The sequence below is a fragment of the Pan paniscus genome, chromosome 1, assembly GCF_029289425.2.
Source record: "Pan paniscus chromosome 1, NHGRI_mPanPan1-v2.0_pri, whole genome shotgun sequence".
Taxonomy (NCBI): Eukaryota; Metazoa; Chordata; class Mammalia; order Primates; family Hominidae; genus Pan; species Pan paniscus.
In genome coordinates, this window is record NC_073249.2 from 34,915,409 (window position 1) to 34,936,912 (window position 21,504).

Consider the following 21,504-nt stretch of genomic DNA (forward strand, 5'->3'; position numbering starts at 1 on the left):
GTATATGTTGATGGAGCTTTTTTGCCCTGTTGCTCTTCTAATTGGATGTAACAGTCGTTTTTTTTTTTTGAGACGGAGTCTTGCTCTGTCTCCCAGGCTGGAGTGCAGTGGCGTGATCTCTGCTTGTTGCAACCTCTCCTTCCCGGGTTCAAGGGTTCAAGTGATTCTCCTGCCTCAGCCTCCTGAGCAACTGGGATTACAGGCACATGCCACTATGCCTGGCTAACTTTTGTATTTTTAGCAGAGACGGGGTTTCACCGTGTTGGCCAGGCTGGTCTCGAACTCCTGACCTCAGCTGATCTGCCCACCTCAGCCTCCCAACATGCTGGGATTACAGGCATGAGCCACCGCACCCAGCTGGATGTAATAGTCTTTGATGCACCTTCTTTAATTCTAGTCTGGCTAAGTTTGGGGGACCTCTCATAAGGTGTTCCCTGCCTCCTCCTCCTTCCTTCACTTTAATTCCTGTCTTTCCTTCTCCTTTTCTTTCTCTAGTCATATGTGAACTACCCATGAATTAGTGACTTTAGGTTTGTGCTTTGAAAAATAGGCATATTTTACTTGAATTTGTTTTAGTATAGGAATTGGGTTAAAAGAAGTGGATGCAATGCAGTTCATTTCTGCACTTACCTGTGAAAATATAAAGGCATATAGATTTTTTTCCAGTATTTATTATTTTGTGGTAGAATGAAAAAAAATAGATGCTTTGGGGATCTGATCAAAGCGCATAAATTAATGTGAATAGCTGAAGGTTGATGCATCTGGGTGACAGGGGGTCAACTTTTCCAGATTTACGGAGATGTACCAAAGTTAAAACATGGGATATGCCATGTAAACATCTGAGAACTTGGCATGTTTTGATTTATTTTTTTCACTGCAGTATTGAGATTGGCCTATGTTCACTACTAGGGGGAATGGGAGAGGGTTCAGGGAGGTTGTTTTTGTTTTTCAAACAGAAGGGGAACAATGCTTAGCAAATGCCCCTGGGTGTGTGCCTCCAGCAAACACATACATTGGGTAAAGACCCTGATTTCTAGCCTCCCATTGCCTCTCATCTCAGTTTTTTTCCTTTTTGTTCTGGGCCCTGGGTAGTCTAGCAACTTTGTTCCTATTGTCCGAACCCTAAGTATTCCGAAGAATCTATTTCTCTAATGTGGTAAGTAGTTTTATACAACACTGTCAGCAGGCGGTGAGCTGTAAGTTATATTTCCATTGGTAGAGACTTACTTTGCTGTATCCCACTAGAATCTAAGGAAAAATCACAATAAAGGCTCATACTTTAAGACATTCTGGAAGATGGGAGACCATGTAGCCTAATGGAGACAGTGTGAGTTCCATCACTAGCTAGTGTATCTCAGGTAAGTTAATTAGACTCTCTAAAGTTTGATTTACTGTTCTGTAGACTGAGGATAATGCCTCTACAGAGTTGATGACATGAGTATGAGAGATAACATATGTACAGTTTAGTATGGAGGAAGTGCTCCATAGATGGTAACTATGATTTTTGGTTAAATTAGGGTATGGTTTTGGGACATGAACATTTATTGATAATAACTTATTAACACCCCTCCCTCTATCCCTGCCTGCAGAGTAATTCTGATCATTTTAAGTGCCAGCACCTGTGGATATCTGTGAACAAGGACTCACCAATGAAATATAAAAGACTAGGCCGGGTGCGGTGGCTCACGCCTGTAATCCCAGTACTTTGAGAGGCCAAGGCGGGCGGATCATGAGGTCAGGAGATCGAGACCATCCTGGCTAACATGGTGAAACCCCGTCTCTACTAAAAAATACAAAAAATTAGCTGGGTGTGGCGGCGGGTGCCTGTAGTCCCAGCTACTCGGGAGGCTGAGGCAGGAGAATGACGTGAACCCGGGAGGCGGAGCTTGCAGTGAGCTGAGACCGCGCCACTGCACTCCGGCCTGGGTGACAGAGTGAGACTCCGTCTCAAAAAAAAAAAAAAAAAAAAGAAGTATAAAAGACTAGATGTCTTCAGCCCTGTGGTGGTTCCTCTTCATGCATTTAGGCGCAGTACAGAAACTCTCCATGTCTGTGGTTACATTCGCCTCTGTATTACTCAGTGGTTGGAGGTGAGGAGTTGGAAGTCTAGGTCAGTTGTACTTTGAATTTACCTGTAGGTCCACTTCTGCCAGCTCAGAGTCCATTAGCTCTTCCGTATTCATCTGTTCTCAGCAATTACAGGAAGGAGAATTTCATACCACTTGTCTAATGAGGCCTTGATCCCGGTGGTTATCACAGATTTCCCAAAATTGAATGAAATGCTCCACTTATTCCCCTTTCTGAAAGAATTCCAAAGCTTCCGTCAACGCAGTCAAGGGGATCCTTCCTTCTGCTAGAAGCATTCCTCTGTTGTGAGTCTAGAATGCTTCACGGTGCTTTTTGTCTTGTGGCAGCTTCCTGGGAGAGATACGAGATACGAGGCTCACTTATAAGTGCTCAGAATAAAAATACAAAACACAGTAAGTGCTCAATAATGTTAGCTAGGATGGTGGTGGTGGTGGGTGATAAATGATTTAATCTCATTTATGCTCCATCTTCTCCTCCACTGTCCTTCCAGGATAATTAGCAGCACTAATAATCTGGTTAGACTCAGCTCAATGCTTTCTATTCGATATGAATAAGTGAGTATTGTTTACTGCTAAGACAAGTGTGGTGTTGAGATGGCATTTTCTTTGTTGAACACATTTTTGTTTTTCCTTGAAAAAATGCCTAACCTTTTCATTCTCTTGGTTTTCTTTGAGCATCTAAGTCTTCCCACACACCTCCAACTGCTTTGTGAAACAAACGCCTCTTGTATAACTTTCCACATTGTCCAACCTTTTCAGATAATCTCAGCACCTCGCACTTTTGCTTCCCCTGAAGACATCCCTCTTGGAGACCTTTAATGACCTTCTGTTCCCATCTGCATGGAGAGGAATAAAGACATTCACACAAGTCTCCTATTTTCAAGTCCTTCCCTACCCATAACCTACCCATTTCCCTCGCAAAACAAAACACCTGGTACCTTGCGTCTCTAAAGTTAAGTGTACAGACAGCAAGTTTAGCTTTCTCTGCCAGGTTTTTACCTTCTGTATTTATATGTTGTGTTGGGGGGGTTTCTGAAACCCCCTTGTTTCATCAAACATGGAACTCTTTGCATCTGTATCTTGTTTTCTCAATGATTTGAAGCGATTTTTCAGTTGGGGAAAAAATGGGAACACCTGCATTTTACCACTTTAACTCAGCCATCTCCTAACTTCTAGTTCCAAATTCATGTTTATTTATTATTTTTTAAAGAGATAGGGTCTCACTCTGTCACCTAGGCTTAGTGCAGTAATGCAATCATAGGATCATGGCTCATTGCAGCCTTGATCTCCCAGATACAAGCTATTCTCTTGCCCCAGCTTCCCGAGGAGCTAGGACCACAGGTGTGTGCTGCCATGCCTGGCTAATTTTTAAATTTTTTATAGAGACTAGGTGATACTGTGTTGATCAGGCTGGTCTTGAACTCCTGGGCTCAAGAGATCGTCATGCCTTGGCTTCCTGAAGTGCTGGGATTACAGGCATGAGCCACCACATCCAACACCAAATTCCTAATGATTGACTGGATTAAAATAACCATGCCAGGCAAGGAACTAAATACACCTATATTTTCTAGACCCATTCTACGATTTCTTTTTCCTTTTGTCCTATTCTTTATTATTGGATACAAATGATAGCATGCTTATCTTTTGGAGATGAAAGGGTCTTTCTCTAGTGAGAACTCTTTTCTTTCAAATGCAGATTTTATGGGAAAATCCAACTGGCCTGCTCTGTGTTTTCTGTTAAATAAGCCCATCTCTATGAGTCAGGTGGTAAAGGTAATTTGTTTCATTTTAGTACTATAACTTAAGAAGACAAGGAGAATTTAGAGTTAAGGGAGAACCACTGAGATAATTAAAAGGTGAAGAAATAATACCTAAAAAGAAAAAGTAAGAAAGGTAGGATTATTTATATCGGAGTATATGAGGGAGTGAGTGTCATAATGAGAGTTAAATATATAAAGGTGCAGTGTAGAGAAGATGGCACCCAGTTGCCCTTTTAAAATGAAAGACTTCAAGAGGAAATAGATTAAATTAGCAGTAGAGTCTGTAAATAGCATAACAGAGTATAAAAATAGCAGTAGAGTAAGTATATTTTACAAAGAAGAAACTTCAAGACAGTGAAAGTGGTTAACTGGAGGCGGGTGGGGAAGGGTCGCAGGCAAGATTACTAGGCGAGGCTTGTGCGCCCGCTCCCGCCCTGGCCACCAGTGCCCACCCGGTCGGCCTGGCACAGCCATGATCAAGGCGATCCTAATTTTCAACAACCACGGGAAGCCGCGGCTCTCCAAGTTCTACCAGCCCTACAGTGAAGATACACAACAGCAAATCATCAGGGAGACTTTCCATTTGGTATCTAAGAGAGATGAAAATGTTTGTAATTTCCTAGAAGGGGGATTATTAATTGAAGCATCTGACAACAAACTGATTTATAGACATTACACCACGTTATATTTTGTCTTCTGTGTAGATTCTTCAGAAAGTGAACTTGACACTTTAGATCTCATTCAAGTATTTGTGGAAACATTAGACAAATGTTTTGAAAATGTCTGTGAACTGGATTTGATTTTCCATGTAGACAAGGTTCACAGTATTCTTGCAGAAATAGTGATGGGGGGAATGGTATTGGAGACAAACATGAATGAGATTGTTACACAAATTGATGCACAAAATAAGCTGGAAAAACCTGAGGCTGGCTTAGTGGGAGCTCCAGCCTGTGCTGTATCAGCTGTAAAGAATATGAATCTTCCTGAGATCCCAAGAAATATTAACATTGGTGACATCAGTATAAAAGTGCCAAACCTGTCCTCTTTTAAATAAAAATGTAAAAAGGCCACTCCCAGGTAAAATCCAGGGGGAAGAGTCATCTAAGTTTACCATGCAGTTGTTTACCAAAAATAGAGGAGGAGAGTCTTAACTTTTGCTCTTGAATTTAAGTCAAGGTACTATATAGAAGTTGTGTAAAATCAGTATGAAAGTTCAACGTTGCTTTTCTTGCTCAGTGATTTTAAAGAAATTGAGTAGTTTCTATGTGATTTTTTTTTCTTTTCTAAACTGCATTCGGGTGCCCATCTACGGCATGCCTCTATGTATTAGCTACTACAGTGTTTTAAAAAGTGTTTCAGATATTTCTTTAATTACGTACAACCTAAAATGTTGGTGTTTTGTATGGATCACAAGTGCAGCATTCCTTAATTCCTTCTGCTATTTGTCACACAATTGTTATTTAAAGAACCAAGTATGTATTGCATGAAAACATTATGACTTTTTTCTCTTAGTTTAAATAAACTCCAAGGTAACTGGACTTCTAAAGCACCTTTCTGTTTGCCTGATATCTACTTTAGCAATAATTTTTTTTACAACCCTCTGACTCAACAAAGTAAATAAAAGTATATTTTATCACTAAAAAAAAAAAAAGTTGTTACTGGAATGAGCTATCAAGGGATGGTCACCTTGAATAATTTTTATTTGATAGTGTTTAGCATCACCTACAGGTTCTAATTTAGCTAATAAATGACTAAGCACCATTACTTTTTTTGTGTGTCCAAATCAGTTCATTTTGTCTTGAGTGTCTTGAGAGTATCCATGCACAGGTAATAGAAAGAAGTCTTCATTCTTGCCTTTTTTTTTTTTTTTTTTTTTTTGGAGACAGACTCTTGCTCTGTCACCCAGGCTGGAGTGCAGTGGCGTGATCTGGGCTCGCTGCAAGCTCCGCCTCCTGAGTTCACGCCATTCTCCTGCCTCAGCCTCCCAAGTAGCTGGGACTACAGGTGCCCGCCACCATGCCCAGCTAATTTTTTTTGTATTTTTAGTAGAGATGGGGTTTCACTGTGTTAGCCAGGATGATCTTGATCTCCTGACCTCGTGATCCACCCGCCTCGGCTTCCCAAAGTGTTGGAATTACAGGCGTGAGCCACCGTGCCTAGCTCATTCTTACCTATTTTAATGTCTATATTGGAATCCTTGTTTACCAATCTTACTTCAGAGCAGCAGTACTCTTGAGAAAACTAATGACTTCATAAGGCTCCAGTGTCTGTGTAAATGAGACAGTTTTCAAAAATCATATGTAATAGGTAACTAGAGTATTTTAATTTTTATTCTTTTTTTTTTTTTTTGAGCGAGAGTTTCGCTCTTGTTTCCCAGGCTGGAGTGCAATGGTGCCATCTTGGCTCACTGCAACCTTGGCCTCCCAGGTTCGAGCAATTCTCCTGCCTCAGCCTCCCAAGTAGGTGGGACTACAGGCGCATGCCACCACGCCCAGCTAAATTTTTTTTGTATTTTTAGTAGAGATGGGGTTTCACCATGTTGGCCATGGTGGTCTCGAACTCCTGACCTCAGATGATCTGCCCACCTTGGCCTCCCAAAGTGCTGGGGATTATAGGCGTGAGCCACTGCACCCGGCAGTTTTTATTCTTGTGCTGCATTTGTTTGACCCTGCAGTTGCTTCTGTTTCAAATGTTGCATTTATGTGAAATAAAGTGAGATTGGATTTAATCTTTACTCAAAAAAACTTACTTGAAGTTCTTATTTTCTCTTTGAGCCATTATGTACCCTTGTCATCTCCTTTTCTCCTTTTTTACTTGACACGTTTTGTAGATTATCCTGAGCCCTAGAACAGTGTGTGGATGGCTGCAAATTTTCATCTGCTTCTTGTTTCTTTCTCGCCCTTGCCTCTGTGTGGGCTCTTCTCTTCCCAGCCGCCCAGCATATCTGCTGCTCTATTCATATCCTTACCTATCACTTCATACGACTTGGTAGGCAGAGAGGGTGCCTTTTCTTGTTCTTTGGGGAATATTGAGATCAATATTATGTGCTGTGCGAATAATGGTTTTTGAGAAAATGATATATAAATATAAGGGAGTACAGTCATTTGATGTTTGGGCCAAGTAATGTTTCTGTGGTTAACACTTGGTGGGGGGCAGCAGTATTACATTTCTCAAAAGCTATCCTTAGATCTGCTTCCGAGGTTGAGGTGCTGTGACATGGCACTGTAGCTATTGAGAGATAGGATTGTTGATATTTTTGATGGTTGATCATACCCAGGGCCATGCCTAAGATTCACAGTTCACCTATTTGTTACAGACTGGATTTTGGGAGGCTTTCTGCTTCTTAGACTTCCTGTCACATGAGGACATTGAGACTTTGAGGTATCCCTTTTGGGATCGATATTCTCCTTTACTAAAGCTTTTCTGCCATCTTGAGGAATCATGCTTAAGGTAACCCAGTAAGAGAAAAAAGCTATAGCAAGAACTTGGTTCTTTTGACTCCAAGCGTGGGTCTTTTCTTTTTATTGAAGTGGTTAAGAAAACATATTGTTTCAGTCATCTTACAAGTGAAGAAATGGAAATCATAGTCATTTGTGATAGCCTCTGCATTTAACAGTTATTTGGGAAGCAATTTAGGAGTATGCAATAAGAGACTTCTAAAAATGTGTAGTTTTTGACTCAATAACAGTCTTGAAGAATCTATTCCAATGAAAGAATCAGAAGTATAGGGAACTCTTTTTGAAAAATAGCAAAAAATTAGAACCAACCTAAGTTGTCAACAATAGCAAATGGTTAAATAAATGGTGAGCCATACACTGGAATATTATGCAACAGTTTAAAATTGTTTTTGAAAAATTTTTAATAGCATGAGAAAATAATACATAGTAATCATAAATAATGAAAGATATCAAATAAGATGGTACAATCTCAGTTACAATGAATTAAACGTACTTAATTAAAATGAAATAAAATACGCAAACATTTTAATATTGGTCCTCTGTGGGTGGTGACGTGGGTGATTTTTTTCTTTTAGTTTTCTGTCATTTCCAATATTCTTATAATGAATTATAATCAGAAAATATTAAAGGTTATTAAAATATTTAGGTAAAGTAGAAAACGACTGAGCTTTCTAACCCTAATAATTCAAAAGAATAAATTTCAGGACATAAGCTGTTTTAATAAGTCTTTTTTTGTTTGTTTTTTTGGGATAATAAAGACAGGGTCGGGTGCGGTGGCTCACGCCTGTAATCTCAGCAATTTGGGAGGCTGAGGCGATAGATGAACTGAGGTCAGGAGTTTGAGACCAGCCTGGCCAACATGGTGAAACCCTATCTCCACTAAAAATACAAAAATTAGCCGGGCTTGGTGGTGGGCGCCTATAATCCCAGCTACTTGGGAGACTGAGGCAGGAGAATCGTTTGAACCTGGGAGGCAGAGGTTGCAGTGAGCCAAGATCACGCCATTGCACTCCAGCCTGGGTGACAGAGCGAGACTGCATCTCAAAAAAAAAAAAAAAAAAGACAGGGTTTTGCTCTGTTGCCCCAGTTGGAGGGCAGTGATGCAATAGCTCACTGCAGCCTTGAACTCCTAGGCTCAAGCAATCCTCCTGCCTCAGCCTCCTGAGTAGCTGAGACTACATGCATGCACCACCACATTCAGTTAATGTTTAAATTTTTTGTAGAGATGTGGGTCTTGCTTTGTTGACCAGGCTGGTCACAAACTCCTGGACTCTAGTGATCATTCCACCTCGATCTCCCAAAGTGCCAAGATTATAGGCATGAGCCACTGTGCCAGACCAAAAAATTCTAATTTTAAAAAGGAATGCTTGATCCCTTTTTTTTTAAGCAAAATGTACTACTTTGTACATTTTGTATTTAGTCAATGTATGATTGTATATGGTGCTGAAAGCCATGTGATAATGGGAGAGTGCTCTAAATAGTATTTATTAATAAATAATTAACTGTTGGTACTTATTATGTAAATGTACATCTTATGGTATAACCTAATGGTGAAAGATTGAGCTTTGGAGCCAGCCTTTGCCACCTGCTAGCTCTGGAACTTTGGCCAGGTTATGTAGCCTCAGTTTCCTTATCTGTAAATTGGACGTGTGAAGATAAATGAGAAAATACACGTAAAATTCTTTAGCACACTTCTTGGCACATAGTAATCATTTAAAGGCTATTATAGCTGAAACGATCAATGAATCATGAGTGTTCTACTGAAAGAACCCTTCTTCCAAATTTTCTTACATATAGTATTTAGGAGGGATATATGTTAGGTGATTAAGGTTTTTTTGTTTTTTGTTTTTTTTCCGAATACAATGGTGATAATCCAAAGATTGTGTAAGAGAAAGTAGATGTTTCTTCTCTGTTCCTCCTCTTATATCTCTGAGTATGGAAATACTCCCTGGTTTTCTCCAAGCTCATATAAACCTAAACATACACAAGGTAACTGGTTTATTTGCTTTGGTTTTGCCTTATATATTACTCTGCAACTTTTCCTACTTAGTAACACATCATGAGCATTGTTCAGAGCTAATATAGATTGAACTAATTTTTAATAACTGCAGAATAGCCTAAATAATATAGATATGCCAAAATGTACTTGAACTATGTATTATGGATACTCAGGTTGTTACAAATTGCCACCCTCTACTACAAATGACGTTGAATGCAGCATCCTTATACAGAATTTTTAAGATTCATTGCTTTTATTTCCAACGAAAGTTTCCCTAGAGTGACACTGCTGAGTTCAGAGTCAGTGCTAATTATAGTGCAAAGGGATTTGGGGTGCAAATAATATATAAAACTTTGTTGGTTTCTGCCCTTTTATAATCTAATTGTAGAAGAAGTATGCATTTATTTTTCTGTGGATTTCTTTGCTTATGTACAACAATTTTAGTAAATGGTGTTTATTCCTAGGGAGGTTTGAAATCCTTAGCATTCTGAAACATAAATCAGAAGAGCAAAAAGAGTCTCTTGAATTAGGTTTACTCTGTATAGTGTTTGCTGTATTTATTAGACACAAATTTGTTAGAAATTGTACATAGTTAAGTCTTGCAGTTTTTAAGAGCTAAGAGTCCCACTTGAAAACTGAAGCACCTGACTTTTGCCCTCTTGTTCCTTAGTGTGCTTACACCCTACAGGGTTGCAGACAGGGGAAGAGCCATCCCCACATGCAGTATCTCCTCTCTAGAGGCCCAGGCTTGCTCAGCACTGATGCAAGCAGCTGAACAAATCTTGTTTTGAGGTCACCGATGGTAACAGGAATGATAGTATGCTAACAAATTACTTTTACAACAGTAAAGTTACTGTGTTAGCATTAGACAGGTTCTTTTTCTTTGTAATATCACTGAGAGCTACTTAGTACAACATAAGTTGTTCCAAGTGTCCACTTAAGTAGTGTGGGGTATGTGTGTGTTGTGTGTCTTTACAAGGCAGGGGACAGAGAGAAGAAAGAACAATTGTAATGGGTTTGTGGTGCATGTACGTGCATGTGTGGCCACAGTATACCTTTAATGAGCAGCACGACCATGTCTGTTTAGAAGCTTTGTTTTTCCCTGTTAGTAATTAACATTTGGTTACATCAGTTGGGATTATACAACTCTTTAACAGCTGATACTAGTTCATACCTGTTTTCATTCTTTCTCCCCTCTGATTCAGCTTCTTGGCTCTGGAGAAGTGATTGCGTTATACACTAGAATCCACTTGGTTGTACTGATTCACTGGAGTGGTCACATATCTGAAACCCACTGGGCACCCTGTCGTGGTTTCCAGTCAGTGGGACCTGTAGTTGCATGTTTTGGTTTCATATTTTTTCTCTTTGTGATGAACAGCCTTAACTTTAAAAATTCTCTGCTCTGTAACAATTGGCTTGTTGGGAAAACATTTTTACAGCTGTGGTATTTAGCAGTCATTGTGTTTCCTTGGGTTTCCTGCAGTATTCCGTGAAGTAGCAAGGATAATAATGGCGGTGATAGCAAACACATAAACAATGCTTACCATGTGCCAGGAATTTATAGATTATTAACTCATAACCCTCCCAACAACTCTAGGTGGTGGGGACCGTTTTCATCCCCATGTTAGAAATGCAGGGAGCGAGCCAGCTTCGGACCCATGGTTATGCAGTGTGTAAGTGGCTTAGGCATGGAAATGACTGCTTCTGGGTGAGGCTTGCTGGTGGGGCTGGAGAAACTGGTGAATGAGGCGACATTCCCAGGGAAGCTCAGTGCTGGATGCTCAGACCCAGATGGAGAGAGCTGGCAGAGTGGCTTAGCTGCTGCTCACTGTTTGGATAGGAAGTGACACCCTGGACATGGGAGAGAAGTTGAGGGAACTCACTCAGGCATGGGAGGAAGGAAACGGGGGAAAGGAAGGTGTGGAAAGCTTTGCTGAGGGAGGTCACAAGCAACTGTCTCTCCAGGAGAGCCCTTCTTTCTTGGCTACTTCTGTCCCTGCAGGGCGCACCTCTCTGGAGAAGAGCGAAGCAAGCTCAAGGTATGTTTATCCTCAGCGAGTTTCTTTTGATTTGATGAGTGAGTCATCTGCCCTGGCTGGAAAACCTTTCCATTTGCTTTTGTGATTGTGTTTTTCAAATTGGTTTTTGAAGAGGTTCTATGCGACATGCTCAGGTTCTCTCACTCCACAACACAGTGGTACAGTAGAATAGGCCGTCTAGGTAAGAGGCTCTGGCAGGGTGGTACGGCTGGGATGGGACCCTGATTCTGCCGCCATGCCTTCTGGATAGAGCTTCCTTGGGCTGAAATTGGGTCCCAGCCTCAGGGCCCCCTCCACCATGTCTGAGTAATGTCCGCTGTGGGTGAGCAAAGATAAACTGCTGATGGTATGTCATAGTTGTTTTTTGTAGAATGTGGGTGCTTGCTATTGTCATTGTTACTTTTATATCATAAGGTCATAGCTGATAACCCTCTTTCTGCGTCATATCAGCATGGCTCATTGGGTAAGAACATGGGGTCAGATGAAGCTCTGGGTTTGAACTTGATTGTCTTTAGTCACTGAGTGATCGTGGGGGGAAGTTATTTCCTCTCTTTAGCCTCAGTCCTTAGTGTGTAAAATGGGGTGATATAGTAAGAGAAGCCCTGTCGTCATAGGGGTGTTGAGGTTGTGCTCAGCAGAGTGCCCCCATCAATGTGTCTGCTTCACAAATGGCGGTGCTGATTATCATCTTCTTAGTGCTCTGACACTTGTGGGGAATTTCCCATTCTGATTTTTAGGTATAATAAGCTCTGACATTCCAGGACATACATCATTGTGGATATAGATACTGACAGCAAAAAGAAGTGGAATTGAAGAGTTGCAGATTGCACATCTCCCAAAGAAGGGTGGGGTGTCTTACAACAAAGCATTCCTGGCGTGACTAGACAAAGCTCATTTGAGAGTAAACCAGAGTCAGGTATTCTTCTGATGGAATTGATTATGCAAGCTGGACCAGGAAGAGTCCTTTATTTTATGCCCAATTGACGGTTCTTTACATTTTAAAGAACTTGTCATTTTACTTACAGAAAGAATTTTTCCTACTGCCTTTTAATAAGGAAGGGAAAAACTGTTGCTTTTGGTTTTATCTAGTGAAATCCACGTTCTGTTTTGGAAGGACAAAGGAGTTAGTTTGGAGGGAAAATTCTGACCCTTTTTAGTGAGCACTGTTATCTGTTTTACCAGGTTACTTTAAAAAGTATCATTTAGTAAATTTTTTTATTTTACAAACTCCAGCTTATTATTATGGAAATTTTAGGCACATACAAAGGCACATACATAGAGAATGGTGAGACCCCTGACATACCTGTCTCCCACCTTCAAGAACTGTCAACTCATAGTGGTGCCTCATCTGCAGCCCCACCCCGTTCCCAAACCCTCATGATTTTTAAAGCAAATCCCAGACAACATTATTTTATCCATAAGTATTCAAGATGTGCTTAGAATGCCTTCAGAGGAAAGTTTCGCTAAGGTCAAAAATGAAAACCTGCATGTTCTAAGTTGCTTCCTGTGGGAAAATCATGTCTCTCTGGAAATCTCAAGACAGTAATCCTTAAAGCAGGGGGTGGAGAAATGATCTTTTTAAACAATAACCGGGGAGCTTTTTCAGACTAACTTGTCCTCCTAGAAGATTGCCTGCTGAAGCCATCCCCTTACTCCAAGAGTTCACAGAAAGTGTTAGAGATGTACAAGATAGAGAACCACCTCTTTGGGGAAAGTGCTTCCGGGTTATGGAGGCTTTTTAACCACCATGGATGGGACTTACTTAAAAATGTATTTATTTTCTTCCTTCTTAAACAGATTATGCTGGGTACTATTGTTCCTATTTACTACAGGGAGTTTTGGACACCGATTTGTATGCTGTGGAGTGTGTATGTTAATCATTTACGTGTCACCTCCCTTGTTGCCATTTTTTATCCTATGTCAATGTGCTTGTCTGTAATGACAGCCCCTTGTCTCTTTGAAATCTGTTAAGGGCTGAGAAGTCAGGTCAAGGAACTTGTAAAGAACTGTACTTAAAGTCAGAGTAAATGAACTGAGGGTGTTCTTTTGTTTCCTGAGCAAAGTGTATAATGTTGGAATTAAGGATTTGGTGATATTCAACTGCTCAAAGGATGTTTTGGCTCCATTTCTTGGTTTTTGGCTGTGTTCTACATAGATCAGGTTGCTGTGTAGCCATGTTTCGTATAGGTGAGGTATTACTGTAATGAATTATAACACAGTAGGAATCTTTGTTTTCCAATTTCACATACAGCTTTAGAAAGGCTTGAAAGGTCATTTACGTGGTTAGTGCGTAAGAGAGATGGAAAATGTGTTTTAGGACAAGTTTCCATCTCACCACTGACTAAAAGTGAGTTAGGAGGGAAATAATGGAATCTTAAAATGTGCTTTTTAAAGTTTTTGTTGTTGATGTTATTTTCATTAGCAACTAAAGTCAGGGGCTTGTGTTTTAAACTTTGCAGAAAGAGCTTTACTTGGCTAAAAATAATTTGATGTATGGATATGATTTGGGTACTGTACAGCTCTAAAACTGATTGATAGAAGAAACTAATAATCTCATTTGCACTGCACAAAACTAATTTCCTTTCTGCCTTCCTTTAAAGGAAAATAAGAGTAGACATTTTTAGTATTCTTTTATTTCCCATCCCCTCCCACCTCATCCCTTCTTTTAGCCTTTCCTTAGGAAAATGACCTAGTACTATCAAAACTGAGACGTGCCATATGCAGGTTTATACACAGCACAGACTGGTTGCATCAGTTTTTCCTTTCTTACACCCTCACCAAGATTACATAGCTCTGTGAGATGTCCTTGGGAGTTGTAATAGTATGGAATGCTGGAGAAATTCCAAAGACTGTTGGTAAATATAGGATGCAATTGAATAGCAGTTAGCTTCTTTTGGTGATTTCAGAACTTATCTTTAAGAAAAAAAATAAAGAGTTAAGTATACATAGCATAGCATGGGAGCTAAAAAGAAAGTGCGGTGACCATGGTTAGGATTTGGATTTGAACTTCTGTCTTTCATTTGCCTGTGCAGGTAATTCAATAAAAGACTAAACAAAGACTGTGCAGGTAATTCAATAAAGAGGAATACGATGCATTTGGTTGATATTTGTGAAAGATCTCTCCTCTGCTTATCCATCATATTTAAAGATTTACTTGCTCTGCCAAATGACCTTTTCTAAATTGTGAGAAAGCTGTCTTTCTTTGCTTTGTGTTTTTAACTTTGAAAAATTTTTTTTAATTAAAAATGAGAGAACAAAATACTGGAAATCCACAGTTAATAGGTAAAGATCGAAACTTACACTTTAGAGCTTAGGAAGCTGATTGACTACTCAGAAGTGAATTTTAGAAGTGCCTGAAGGTTTTCTGTATGTTCTCTTGCAATGTAGCCTATTCTATATAAAAGACCTTTAAGATGTGATGTTTACAGAGCAAATATCTCAACGAATTGCTTTCAGCAAGCATGGGCACACTACAACACTTTTTATTATCTCAGTAGTTCCATTGTATTTGTTGCAAGGAACGTGTCTGGATCTGCAATCTCTGTCTGTGAGAATACCCCCAGTATAAAACAGATCAGGGGCTAGAAAAGGAAAACTTGGGTGGTGGGAATGTTCTTTTGGAAACCCAAGTTCAATTTTTTCCCCTGAAAAAGCATGAGTCAGTGGAATAACTTAACTCTCATCCCTTTTCTCTGTAGCTTAACCCTCTCTTAAGAAGCCAGAATTCAGACCCATCTAAGGTTCCAGATTCCTTAAATGATTGGAAGAGTCACTGAGGTCATGCTGGAGACTCCTGCCCTGCCTTAATGTCAAAAAGCTAGTGATCTCAGGATTCATTCTTTCTTCATAATGACTGTGTTAGTCTGTTCTTGCATGGCTATGAAGAAATACCTGAGACTGGGTAACTTACAAGAAAAGGGATTGAATTGGCTCATGCTTCTGCAGGCTGTACAGGAAGCATGGCACCAGCATCTGCTCTGCTTCTGGTGAGGGCCTCAGGGAGCTTTCAATCATGGTGGAAGGTGAAGGAGGGGAGCAGGCATCGCATATGGCAGGAGAGGAGGGGGCAAGAGAGCGAGCGGGGTCAGGGGAGGTGCTAGACTTTACAACAACTAGATCTCGGGAGAACTCAGTATCCTGAGGATAGCACCAAGCCAGAAGGGATCCACCCCTATGACCTGAACACCTCTGACATCGGGGATTACAATTCAACATGTGATTTGGTGAGGACATATATTCAAACCATATCAATGAGAAACATTTATTTCACTTCCTGCCATGTATAAAGCTCCATGTTATGATTATAGAAGGTTACAAAGCTGACGCCCACACAGGTCTTTCCCTTCAGGACTCTGACGGGGGAGGTGAGACACACCTGAGAGTGATTGTAGGATGAGAGACTCTGTGATACACCAGGAGCTGTAGAGACATGGCCTCATGGATTTTATAAGACCAAGGGAATTTCATATCAATTTCCCCTGGGGAAAAAAAAGAACAATGGGCAACACTGGATGATATACACATGCTGTTGGCTAGAATAAGAAATCTTCTTCCCACCCAGGATGGGCTCTTCAGAGGACATTTAGTCTAAGATTCTCTCCTTTATGCTTCAGGTGTCTGAGTTTGTGGGATAACCAGGTAGCCGTGGTTGGACTAAGAGAATGCATGATTCAGCATTCTACTCGGTCAGTTTTTCCATGGGATTGTCATAGCTTCATGTTAAACTCTATGCTTTGCCACCTCACCCCCCACCTTCATTTTTAACCTTTTAAAAGACTTTCTCTACAGTAGGTCAAGTACTCAATTTCCTCTTTGCACAACTGCTTGGCCATGCTTTGAGCAAACCTAGCATACTCTGAAACTATGAGAAGAGTAGGAAGGGAACTTGTCCACACTTTCTGAGTGCTCACTAGCACTGTTTTCTGATTTACTTCTCACAAATAGGTAGGATATGTATTAACTTCATAAGTGAGTAGACTGAGGCTAAAAGAGGATAAGTACTTTGCCATTCATTCTGCCCCTCTCTGGTTAAAGCCAGTACTTGCATGAAAGTTTGTGCATGTTCCTATCCCTAATAGTAAACCTTGGTTCTTAGAACCCCTCAGCTCAACTTCAGTCGAGTGAGGATTTTTCCCTTTCTTTAGTCTTTAGTTTTCGGTTTCCAGTTGCTTTACTGAGACAAAGACCCTAGAAGTTGAAGAGTCCAGGGTTTACTGCACTTTCCCTGTCATTCCCCCTGTACTTTGTATTCCAAATTACTTTCATCACGGAAGGGTGAAAGTCTAAGTGTTTAAAAAAAAAAAAAAGATTTAGGGGGTTCAAGTGTAGTTGTTTTTTTTTGTTTTTTTGAGATGGAATTTTGCTCTTGTCACCTAGGCTGGAGTGCCGTGGTGTGATCTTGGTTCACTGAAACCTCTGCCTCCCAGGTTCAAGTGATTCTCCTGTCTCAGCCTCCCGAGTAGCTGGGATTACAGGCACCTGCCACCATGCCCGGCTAATTTTTATATATATATATTTTTTTTTAGTAGAGATGGGGTTTCGCCATGTTGGCCCGGTTGGGCACTCAAGTGCAGTTTTTTTTTTTTTTTTTTTTTTTTTTGAGATGGAATTTCACTCTTGTTGCCCAGGCTGGAGTGCAGTGGCACGATCTCGGCTCACTGCAACCTCTGCTTCCTGAGTTCAAGCGACTCTCCTGCCTCAGCCTCCCGAGCAGCTGGGATTACGGGCATCTGCCACCACATCCGGCTAATTTTTTGTATTTTTAGTAGCGATGGGGTTTTACCATATTGGCCAGGCTGGTCCTGAACTCCTGATCTCAAGTGATCCACTCGCCCCGGCCTCCAAAAGTGTTGGGATTACAGGCCTGAGTCACCGTGCCTGGCCAAGTGCAGTGTTTTTACGTGGCTATATTGCATAATGGTGAAGTCTGGGCTTTTAGTGTAACCATTACCCCAATAGTGTCCCAGGCTACTTTTCTTTATAAGATGCGCCTAGGAAAAAGAGGGTTAGAAGATTGTTTTGAAATTCGAAAAAAATCACAGTATTGAAAAAAATTAGGAGTCAGCATTGTTAGCTTTATGATCTATATTTTACTTAGAAATAGAGTCTTGCTCTATTGCCCAGCTGGAGTGCAGTGGCATGATTATAGCTCACTGCAGTCTCAAATTCCTGGGCTCAAGTGATCCTCCTGCCTCAGCCTCCCAAGTAGCTGAGACTACAGGTGCACAAAACCATGTCCAGCTATTTTTATTTTTATTTTGTAGGGTCAAAGTCTCGCTATTTTGCCCAGGCTGTTCTTGAATTCGTGGACTCAAGTGACCCTCCCACTCTGGCCTCCCAGATATGTAGTTTCTTTAATTTCTATAAATGGGTCTCAGCAAGAGTTGCAGCTTAGTAGTATTTATTAGATATGTTCTTAAAGAATAGATCAATAAAACTATATATTAAGTAACTTATTTCTGTTTATTTTTTAAAAATAGACTCGATTTTTGGGAGCACTTTTAGGTTCACAGCAAAATTGAAAGGAAGTCTTAAGGATTTCCCACATACCCCCGCCTTTCCCCATGCGCCCCCACTATCACCATCCCCCACTAGAGTGGTTCCTTGGTTACAATTATTGAACCTAAATTGACACATCTCTAGCACCCAAAGTCCATAGTTTCCATTAGGGCTCACTCTGACTTTTTATTTTTAATGGACCTTTCTCTTAAAAAAAAAAATTACAGTAAATAGAATGAGGGCTCTATACTTTTATCTCTTTTGAAAAACAGTTTTTATTAGGAAAATCTAAAGTGTCTAAACCTGTGACCTTTCTGTGAGCATGTGGTTTTATAATGTATGTGTGATAAAATGAATATGATGGGGCCCCAGAGAGCCACATGGGGAAAGTTGGAAAGGTTCCAGGAGGCCAGACTATTTAACAGAAAGGAGATGCTTAGAGTGGATTTCACATCAAGTCCATTTTATAGTGGATATTTTGCTCCCTGCTCTAATGACAAAGCAGAGGTATTCCTATTGGACATAAAATATAGGAGGGAGCTGAGTTTGAGGTGGAACTCTACGCCTGTGTGAATGGCTAAAAGATGGAATTTTAACATATGTGCAGTGGCTTTTTTGAGAGCTTAAACGTAGTGGATAAATTCATAGAATATAAAAATGTTGAAATGAAAGGGACTAAGAGATCTTCTTCTCTAATCCTATTATTATAGATTAGTGTCAAGCAGATTGTTTACCTGGAATAATTTAGGTGTAGCCTTTCCTAAAGGTAAGAGATGCCTTAAATGAGTGCCTGAAAGTTCTTTCCAGAAGCACGGCTCTGTGGCTATGCAAATTCTGGGTGAAAATGTCATGAGCTTTTAATGTAGGTAAACGATGTGTGTGTTAGAGGTGAAAAAAATGTGTTTCTAGCTCTGAGGAAGTTTAGTGTCAAAGTGTGCTGATATTTTTAACATAAGCTAGATTAGTATATTAAAATAAGCACCAATGGCTGTGGGAATTCAGACAGAAAAGATTACCTGTGATATTAAGGATCAGAGAAGTCCATAGAAAGAGGCAGCATCATTTAAATTCAGCAGTGACTAGATATGAGCATGTTTACTATCGGCATTGAGGATTGCCTTCTTTTTAACTTTTGATTATGAAAACTTTTAGGTATATAGAAAACCTAAAAGAACAGTAGAGTGAGTATCTGTATACTCACAGATTCAACAACTGTTAACATTTTGTATATTTATTTTAACTTTGAATTTATAGATGTGCTTATGTGTGTATGGTGTATGTGTTGGTTTTTCTTTTCTTTTCTTTTCTTTTTTTTGTTTTTGAGAGTTTTTGCTCTGTTGCTCAGGCTGGAGTGCAATAGTGCCATCTCAGCTCACTGCAACCTCTGCCTCCTGGGTTCAGGCAATTCTCCTGCCTCAGCCTCCCGAGTAGCTGGGATTACAGGCACACACCACCATGCCTGGCTAATTTTTGTATTTTTGGTAGAGACTAGGTTTCACCATGTTGGCCAGGCTGGTCTCAAACTCTTGACCTCAGGTGATCCACTGGCCTTGGCCTCCCAAAGTGCTAGGATTATGGGTGTGAGCCACCGCACCCAGCCGTATGTGTTGGTTTTGCAAAAAACCATTGGAAAGCAAGTTACAGGCATCATGACTTCTTTACCCCTGATATATCCACTGGCATCTCTTAACACAATTCCATCTATTCTCCTACATAACCACAATTCTATCAAAATCTGAAGAAAATTAATAAAAATACATTAATATCATCTAATTTCTGTTTTTCAAACTTCCCTAATTATCTGTATCTTTTACAGCTATTTTTTTTTCACACCTGGATTTAGTCAGGGTTCACACACTACATTTTGTTTTCATAATTCCTAAATCTCTTTTATTCTACAGCAGCCTGTACGGCCTCCCCCTCCTCATGCCCAATTTTTGTTTCATGACATTGACTTTTAAAAGGATCAGACCAGTTTTCTTACATTTTGCTGATACCGTATCTTGCAAGTATTTTTGTCAACTGGAGATTTTAAAAGTCTTTTAGAAATCAAAATATGTATTTTCTAGGAGATATATTACCAGATTATCTGCTAGCCATGAATATAAAGCCATCGCTCCTGATACACCATTTTCAGTAGATAATGTACTTTAAAATAATCTTTATTTACAAAAATAATATAAGGCAGCTGTAAGATGCTAGAACAATGTAGAAATGCCTAAGGTTAGAATTCTATTTAATATCAAGTAGCTCTGAGATAATAATTTTGCCAAACTTACATTCTTTCCTGTTAATGTGTTTTTGTGTATCATAAAAATTCCAATCATCTATACATGTTGTTTAAAGTTTACTTTTTATTTCACTAGTTATGCATTGCAAATGATGTCCCATAGAATATGTAGTAGAGATTGTTTTTGCTGGGATAAATGCGTACCAAGCCAGCCACATTCTTTCCTAGGTGTTTACAGTGAGACACACCCAAATGTAAAGTGCCTGGCTCAGGGTTAGAAATGTGGCTTGTGCCCACAGAGCAAATATTTTTCTCTGTTTGAGGCTCTCTGGTTAATGCAGGAATTGAATCTTGGCCTCTTGTGTTCTGTGCTTTAATAAGTTGAGGGGAATTCATGAGTAGTAAACATCTAAGGGCTGTCTATTTGAATTTTGGCTTCCCCCCACTGTTTTTCTTGGGGTTGGGGGTGGGTGGGTCATTTCATATTCTTTTCTGTACCTATCAAGAAATCAGATTGGCTTACCTTAGAGGTAAACATGATACTCTGCCAACATAAAGTGATTTAGAAATGTTAATATATTTTACCAAGCCAGAGTTTCTAGCATATGTATTTTAAGCCGTCATAAAACATATACCTGTCATGTTAAGGAATGTGCCCACGGCAAGTATCAAAGACCTGCTGTGGGAGGCTGAGGAGTGTGTTTTGCTGTGTTGCAGGGTTATAACCTGACAACCTCCATGAGGCATGAGTACTGGCAGGGAGTGGTTTATAAATATTGAAGCCATTTTATTTATTACTTTAAGAATTCCTACAAGTAGTAGCTATTCCTATTTGTACATCCAAGTGTCTTGGGGCTCAGGGGGTAATCCTGTGTCGGCAGATGGATGAAGAGTGTAAATCCTAGTGGATCTGCCTGAGTTAGGGAATCAAGTTAACAAAACAATCAGATGAGCAAGAGATAGTCCGTTGGGCTTAATGGAGAACAGAACATTTGGACAGAAAAGTTTTCTGGACATTTCTGGCTTCTTTGAAAGACAAGTTTAATGAGCCTTCCAGCAAGATTGCTGGCTCAGGGTGGAGCAATAAGGCCACTTTTGTTGTTATTTTATTCTTGTGTTGTCCATGGCAATAATGTCATCATTTTCATTTGGTGGGACATCAGGGTGTCAGTAAGTCTTGTTACTATAATAGTAAATTAAATTATCTGTGATTTGGTTACAGGACTTTTGCATCAAGATTTTGTAAAGGAACAAGATGATGGTAGGGTGGTTCCCCACATCTGTCTAAATATTTGTTAAAAAAAGGACAAAGAGTTGTGATTTTTAAGTGCTTTGAATAATTCATATCTTTCCATTAAAAAAAAAAAAAAAGGAAGTAACTGGCCGGGTGCGTTGGCTCACGCTTGTAACCCCAGTACTTTGGGAGGCCAAGG

General features: G+C 40.0%; 2 protein-coding genes across 4 annotated transcripts in view; both read left to right on the forward strand.

Annotated features, from left to right (window-relative positions):
* Nucleotides 1-21,504, forward strand: part of PTPN14 (protein tyrosine phosphatase non-receptor type 14) — a 204,300-nt gene that overhangs the window by 66,147 nt on the left and 116,649 nt on the right. The window lies entirely within an intron of this gene.
* LOC100993908 (AP-3 complex subunit sigma-1-like) lies at nucleotides 770-21,450 on the forward strand. The gene has a single exon (XM_063597182.1). It carries the CDS (start codon nucleotides 4,320-4,322, stop codon nucleotides 4,899-4,901), a length of 582 nt encoding a protein of 193 aa, XP_063453252.1. The 5' UTR covers nucleotides 770-4,319; the 3' UTR covers nucleotides 4,902-21,450.

Bases quoted from the DNA above. Each gene is read 5' to 3' on its own strand.
- LOC100993908 (XM_063597182.1), top strand. From the start codon at position 4,320: ATGATCAAGGCGATCCTAATTTTCAACAACCACGGGAAGCCGCGGCTC.